The sequence below is a fragment of the Electrona antarctica genome (genome assembly GCF_951216825.1).
Source record: "Electrona antarctica genome assembly, chromosome: 1".
Classification (NCBI taxonomy): domain Eukaryota; kingdom Metazoa; phylum Chordata; class Actinopteri; order Myctophiformes; family Myctophidae; genus Electrona; species Electrona antarctica.
In genome coordinates, this window is record NC_136806.1 from 3,823,988 (window position 1) to 3,831,901 (window position 7,914).

General features: G+C 50.3%; 2 protein-coding genes across 2 annotated transcripts in view; both read right to left on the minus strand.

Annotated features, from left to right (window-relative positions):
* pappa2 (pappalysin 2) overlaps positions 1-4,966 on the minus strand; it is a gene marked incomplete at both ends in the record, with an annotated part of 278,401 nt that extends 273,435 nt beyond the window's left edge. The window contains 2 exons of the mRNA XM_079505807.1: positions 2,302-2,534; positions 4,927-4,966. Coding sequence (XP_079361933.1) covers positions 2,302-2,534; positions 4,927-4,966 — 273 coding nt within the window. The remainder of the gene's footprint in view (positions 1-2,301; positions 2,535-4,926) is intronic.
* Positions 1-7,914, minus strand: part of astn1 (astrotactin 1) — a gene marked incomplete at its 3' end in the record, with an annotated part of 1,033,675 nt that overhangs the window by 408,339 nt on the left and 617,422 nt on the right. The gene's annotated exons all lie outside the window — the stretch shown is intronic.

The following is a 7,914-nucleotide window of genomic DNA, read 5'->3' on the forward strand; positions in this document are numbered from 1 at the left end:
CATATCTTATTCTTCAGTGATGTTTCCTGAGGTCAACGGGGTTTCGGGTCTTCCAACATCATACACCTCACTCAGGCGACCCAGCCGGGGTTGATCAAATCCCGACTTACGTCCCAGTAGCTACCCTCGATCAGTCCATCAGGGAATGAGCAAAGCCACACAATCCGTTGCTCCGTAACTACTCTGCCGGTACTGGGAGAACCAAAATCTGGCGTGTGGAAGGACTAGGCTCTGTGGGTTGACTCCTGACCGGGCCCCTCCTACGTCTCACCAGGTCCACTCCTGCTCTCACCAGGCCCAGGACCTGTGCGTCGCACCAGACTCCCAGCACCAGGCACTTCACTCAGGAGTGGTGGACTATAATGGCCCTCCTAAAGGCCTCACCAAGGTTTGTTGGGCTTCCTCCTCACGGAGGACACAGGCTGGGGCGCTAACCCATACTGCTCACCTCCTCACGGAGGACACAGGCTGGGGCGCTAGCCCATACTGCTCCCCTCCTCACGGAGGACACAGGCTGGGGCGCTAACCCATACTGCTCCCCTCCTCACGGAGGACACAGGCTGGGACGCTAGCCCATACTGCTCCCCTCCTCACGGAGGACACAGGCTGGGGCGCTAACCCATACTGCTCCCCTCCTCACGGAGGACACAGGCTGGGGCGCTAGCCCATACTGCTCCCCTCCTCACGGAGGACACAGGCTGGGACGCTAACCCATACTGCTCCCCTCCTCACGGAGGACACAGGCTGGGGCGCTAACCCATACTGCTCACCTCCTCATGGAGGACACAGGCTGGGGCGCTAACCCACACTGCTGACCTCCTCACGGAGGACACAGGCTGGGGCGCTAGCCCATACTGCTCACCTCCTCACGGAGGACACAGGCTGGGGCGCTAGCCCATACTGCTCCCCTCCTCACGGAGGACACAGGCTGGGGCGCTAACCCATACTGCTCCCCTCCTCACGGAGGACACAGGCTGGGGCGCTAACCCATACTGCTCCCCTCCTCACGGAGGACACAGGCTGGGGCGCTAACCCATACTGCTCCCCTCCTCACGGAGGACACAGGCTGGGGCGCTATCCCATACTGCTCCCCTCCTCACGGAGGACACAGGCTGGGGCGCTAACCCATACTGCTCACCCTGGAGGACACAGGCTGGGGCGCTAGCCCATACTGCTCACCCTGGAGGACACAGGCTGGGGCGCTAGCCCATACTGCTCACCCTGGAGGACACAGGCTGGGGCGCTAACCCATACTGCTCACCTCCTCACGGATGACACAGGCTGGGGCGCTAACCCATACTGCTCCCCTCCTCACGGAGGACACAGGCTGGGGCGCTAACCCATACTGCTCCCCTCCTCACGGAGGACACAGGCTGGGGCGCTAGCCCATACTGCTCACCTCCTCACGGATGACACAGGCTGGGGCGCTAGCCCATACTGCTCACCTCCTCACGGAGGACACAGGCTGGGGCGCTAGCCCATACTGCTCCCCTCCTCACGGAGGACACAGGCTGGGGCGCTAGCCCATACTGCTCCCCTCCTCACGGAGGACACAGGCTGGGGCGCTAACCCATACTGCTCACCTCCTCACGGAGGACACAGGCTGGGGCGCTAACCCATACTGCTCCCCTCCTCACGGAGGACACAGGCTGGGGCGCTAACCCATACTGCTCACCTCCTCACGGAGGACACAGGCTGGGGCGCTAACCCATACTGCTCACCTCCTCACGGAGGACACAGGCTGGGGCGCTAGCCCATACTGCTCACCCGGGTGCCGTCTACATTCCGGCTGTCACTAGTAATGCATACTAGTGCTGTGTCTACATAAAATGCTATCTAAGTTTCATAAGATTTGAATACGCCTGTAAGGTCGTCGGGGCTATAGGGCAAGTGCTGCGACAAGTGCTATGGGCCAAGATGGAGTCTGAAGAAGTTTCAGACTACGACGGACGATTGGGGAGTGAGTCTACAGTTCTGATTGCAACGGGAAGTGCGTTCCATAGTTTTGGAGCCAGAAGGGAGAAGAGTGTGGGATAAAAAACAAAATGACAACACTATCCCATTCTGGGCGGGAACACCTTTTGGTGTTTTAAGCATTATGTTATACTTTAGCTATTGAAAAATAGCAGATCTACAAGCTCATAGCGCGCCACCGAGTGGCGCGCTACGAGCTTGTAGGTCTGCTATTTTTGAAAAAGTAGTGAAAATGCGGCACAAATCTTTGAATATATATTCTTTCAGAGCGAAAGTTTTTTCTTATTTCGACGTCCGGCCTAAATGGGCTGTACAGGTCACACACACCTTGGCTCCGTCAACGTACAGGGTCATGTTGTGTCCGTCGTAGGTGGCCATCAGGTGGGTCCAGGCGTTGGCCCGGTACCGCTGGTGGCTGAACACCGTGGTGGCCTTGACGGCCCGGTCCGTGCGGAGCGTGAAGAAGAAGCGGGCGTCTTTGGAGTCGTGCGGCTCCGCGGTGCGGATGCCCACCGACCAGCCCTTCTCACTCAGAGAGTGGGTGCAGTTGTCAAACACACCTGAGGCATGAGAGAGAAAAGAAAAAACAGGGGATGGAGGTTAATACAAATGGCGTTCATTTTGACAGCAAGAGGCAAATTCACACATTTACAAAAAAATAAAAAAAAAGCCAAGACTTTTTTCAAGATTTCCAAATTCTCAAAAAAATGTGCAGATCCAAATATTGTCTGTTTTTATTTTGGCTATTCATTGTACAGCCAGTCAGTCAGCCAGTCAGCCAGCCAGCCAGCCAGCCAGCAGCCAGTCAACCAGCCAGCCAGTCAGCCAGTCAGCCAGTCAGTCAGTTAGCCAGCCAGTCAGTCAGTCAGTCAGCCAGTCAGCAGGCCAGCCAGCCAGTCAGTCAGTCAGTCAGTCAGTCAGTCAGTCAGTCAGCAGGCCAGCCAGCCAGTCAGTCAGTCAGTCAGTCAGCCAGTCAGTCAGCCAGTCAGCCAGTCAGCAGGCCAGCCAGTCAGCCAGTCAGCCAGCGCATGGCTCTGATATTTCCAGCTGTTGTTTCAACAGACACTGAGGTCCACATCTGCTCCCCAGATGTGTAAGAGTGGAACAGCGAAGGGTCAGGGAACCCCTTCACCCTCCTTAAAGACTGTGCGAGTGTGTGTGTGTGACTGTGTGTGTGTGTGTGTGTGTGTGTGTGTGTGTGTGTGTGTGTGTGTGTGTGTGTGTGTGTGTGTGTGTGTGTGTGTCTGTGTCTGTGTGTGTGTGTGTGTGTGTGTGCGTGCGTGCGTGCGTGCGTGCGTGCGTGCGTGCGTGCGTGCGTGCGTGCGTGCGTGCGTGCGTGCGTGCGTGCGTGCGTGCGTGCGTGCGTGCGTGCGTGCGTGCGTGCGTGCGTGCGTGCGTGCGACCGTGCGTGCGTGCGTGCGTGCGTGCAGTGCGTGTGTGCTTGCATCGCGTGCATGTGTGCAGTGCGTGCGTGCGTGCGTTGCGCATGTATGTAAAGTGGACAATTGTAGCAAAATATCCCAGAGGAGGTGAGCCAGTTTCATGGTTAAGCGTTTAATCCATTTTGGGCGGGAACCCTTTTTGGTGTTTTAAGCACCATGTTATGCTTTAGCTATTGAAAAATAGCAGATCTACAAGCTCATAGCGCGCCACCAAGTGGCGCGCTACGAGCTTGTAGGTCTGCTATTTTTGAAAAATCGTGGAAATGTGGCGCAAATTTGGAATATATATTCTTTCAGAGCAAACGTTTTCAACTCAAATCTTCTGGGGGGGTCCCTGGAACAACATCTTTTCAGATGGGGGGTCGGCGGCCAATTACATATATTTTTGGGGGTCCTTGACATGAAAATGTTTGAGAACGACTCAACTGGAAACAGGGTTTTTCAGAAAACATTAGAATGGAGCTCAGGTCAGAACGTGTTAATTCAGTGGAAGAAAGCCGTGGTTAGGAGTCCATGACTGAGCCAAGTGAATTTCTCCGGACTGCACTGTAACTATATAGTCTACGGTAACTCACACCGTCAATACAGTAGCACTGTAGCACGCACAGAACCTATTGATCTACCTCTGTGTTGAGGAGTCTTTACAGTATAGTAGCACGCACAGAACCTATTGATCTACCTCTGTGTTGAGGAGTCTTTACAGTATAGTAGCACGCACAGAACCTATTGATCTACCTCTGTGTTGAGGAGTCTTTACAGTATAGTAGCACGCACAGAACCTATTGATCTACCTCTGTGTTGAGGAGTCTTTACAGTATAGTAGCACGCACAGAACCTATTGATCTACCTCTGTGTTGAGGAGTCTTTACAGTACAGTAGCACGCACAGAACCTATTGATCTACCTCTGTGTTGAGGAGTCTTTACAGTACAGTAGCACGCACAGAACCTATTGATCTACCTCTGTGTTGAGGAGTCTTTACAGCACAGAACCTATTGATCTACCTCTGTGTTGAGGAGTCTTTACAGTACAGTAGCACGCACAGAACCTATTGATCTACCTCTGTGTTGAGGAGTCTTTACAGTACAGTAGCACGCACAGAACCTATTGATCTACCTCTGTGTTGAGGAGTCTTTACAGTACAGAACCTATTGATCTACCTCTGTGTTGAGGAGTCTTTACAGTACAGTAGCACGCACAGAACCTATTGATCTACCTCTGTGTTGAGGAGTCTTTACAGTACAGTAGCACGCACAGAACCTATTGATCTACCTCTGTGTTGAGGAGTCTTTACAGTAGCACGCACAGAACCTATTGATCTACCTCTGTGTTGAGGAGTCTTTACAGCACAGAACCTATTGATCTACCTCTGTGTTGAGGAGTCTTTACAGTACAGTAGCACGCACAGAACCTATTCATCTACCTCTGTGTTGAGGAGTCTTTACAGCACAGAACCTATTGATCTACCTCTGTGTTGAGGAGTCTTTACATCACAGAACCTATTGATCTACCTCTGTGTTGAGGAGTCTTTACATCACAGAACCTATTCATCTACCTCTGTGTTGAGGAGTCTTTACAGTGAACCTATTCATCTACCTCTGTGTTGAGGAGTCTTTACAGCACAGAACCTATTCATCTACCTCTGTGTTGAGGAGTCTTTACAGTGAACCTATTCATCTACCTCTGTGTTGAGGAGTCTTTACAGTGAACCTATTCATCTACCTCTGTGTTGAGGAGTCTTTACAGTGAACCTATTCATCTACCTCTGTGTTGAGGAGTCTTTACAGTGAACCTATTTATCTACCTCTGTGTTGAGGAGTCTTTACAGTGAACCTATTCATCTACCTCTGTGTTGAGGAGTCTTTACAGTGAACCTATTTATCTACCTCTGTGTTGAGGAGTCTTTACAGTGAACCTGGAAGCACAGAACCTATTTATCTACCTCTGTGTTGAGGAGTCTTTACAGTGAACCTGGAAGTCTTTCCCTGAACAAATAAAAACTTTAAATGTCTCAGGTGCTGTAATTGCACCATAAACTCGGTAGCAATGCTTGCGTTTCAGTCTCAGAGACAGAAGGGATAGTCTTCAATACACGCAGAGGGGCCTCTGTGAATAACACGGAGATTCATTGGTTATGGCAGTGGTTCTCAAACGTTTCCCCCCCCAAAAATGATACGTATTATTTTGGCCGTGGATTGATGTGGTACCACATAGGAGAGATGAAATGAAATGAAATGAAATGATTACTATATTTACCCAGGGTATCTGGGCTAAGCTCAAGAACTTGTTTCCAGCCAGGCCCTGCTCATAGAACACATTTCATCGTAGTGGTTCAATGCCTTGTTCAAGGGCACTTCAGCGGTGGTAATTTTAACGTGTCGGACAGCTGATTCGAACTGGCGACCTTCCGGTATCAAGACCGCTCCGCTATCCGTTCGGCCACCGCTGCCACCTGACGGGCAAACGTTGATCAAAATAACAATTCTTCTACATTCTCCAATTTGTTCTAGTAAATTAAGTATTGCAGATGTTTAACCCATTTTGGACGGGAACCCCTTTTGGTGTTAGCATTATGTTATGCTTTATGTTTAGCATTATGTTATGCTTTAGCTATTGAAAAATAGCAGATCTGCTATTTTTGAAAAATCGTGAAAATGTAGCACAAATCTTTAAATATATATTCTTTCAGGGTGAACGTTTTTAACTCAAATCTTTGCTTCTGGTGGGGTCCCTGGAAACAACATATTTTCAGATGGGGGTCGGCGGCCAATTACAGATCATTTTTGGGGTCCTTCCTTGACATGAAAATGTTTGAGAACCACTGACATAGAAACATGGGTTTTTCGAGAAAACTGTCAGGAAAGAAGGAATTTGTAGAAACCCAGGTCAAAATGGGTTAACAAAATGTTAACTCTTGAGAGTATAAAAAATGAAACCAAATGCGCCCGTAAGTTCCATTTGGTTTAATTTGTACGCTCTCAAGAGTTAAAGGGTTAATAAGGGTCCATTTGGTTGTGGACCACTGGTGGTCCCCAGAACCGCTGGCGGAGAAGAACCACTGCAATGGACATTTACTCTGAGCTTATTTTGGTTCCTGACCAACAAAACAGTTCAAGACATCAGGATATGAAAGGTCACCGCTGGACCGTCTGACTTCAAAACAATTGTGTCCTGCTTTAAAGCAGGAAACAATACCAGTTTGTTTTTCACTGCATTTTGACGGAATTCCTTCGAAATACTAGAAAGGGAATGGCCCGTGCTTCACAAGGGAATGGCCCGTGCTTCACAAGGGAATGGCCCGTGCTTCACAAGGGAATGGCCCGTGCTTCACAAGGGAATGGCCCGTGCTTCACAAGGGAATGGCCCGTGCTTCACAAGGGAATGGCCCGTGCTTCACAAGGGAATGGCCCGTGCTTCACAAGGGAATGGCCCGTGCTTCACAAGGGAATGGCCCGTGCTTCACAAGGGAATGGCCCGTGCTTCACAAGGGAATGGCCCGTGCTTCACAAGGGAATGGCCCGTGCTTCACAAGGGAATGGCCCGTGCTTCACAAGGGAATGGCCCGTGCTTCACAAGGGAATGGCCCGTGCTTCACAAGGGAATGGCCCGCGCTTCACAAGGGAATGGCCCGTGCATGCCACAGAATGCCGCCCTCACATAAGGAAGCAATGGAGAGAAAAGAAAAGAAAGAAAAAAATAAGTTTGAGTAATGGAGTCTGATCTTTGATCAGAGTAAATGTGAGCAGACATAACAGTTTGCGGTCTCCCTTCGCTATCTGGACATACTGCGCCGCACAGCACCACACCGCGCCGCCGGCCACACCACACAGCACCGCCGTTTTGATCACTGATGGAATTAGAACTCACACTTAACCCATTTTGCGCGGGGAACCCCTTTTGGTGTTTTAAAGCATTGTTATACTTTAGCTATTGAAGAATAGCTAAAGTAAAGCTAAACTAAAGCTCTCAATGTGTCGCAGTGCGACGTGTTGAGAGCTTGTAGATCGGCTATTTTCCCGGGCGCGATCCCGCACTCGTTGGCTACTGGAGAATGCGGCGATGACATGGATTTCCAAACAAATTCTATTTCAACGCAAACATTCTGCGTTCAAGGTCAGGAGAGTTCCGAAAAAAGCTATTCTCGGGTATGGCATGGAAAGAAGAGGAGGGCATTTGCATTTCTTTCACCATAGTAAATGCTGCATTTATTCGTGGTCTGGAGAGGGCAGTTGTTTTACAGACGGGTAAAAGGGCAGGGGTTGAAGCCCCCTTTGATGTCTATGTATGTGCACATGCCTGATTTCACAATACACACCGCATGAAGCTTTGAATTTATGGAGACTTATTTTTTTGGTGCTATTGTCGCATTCCTAATCCAATGGAATTGGGGGGCGTGTCATTAACCGTTTCCCCGCCAGGATTAATTAATAACATGCCAGGATATCGCGCCGTTCAACCCTTATTTTGAAGGTCCAAAACACCACGACCGGATGATGTGT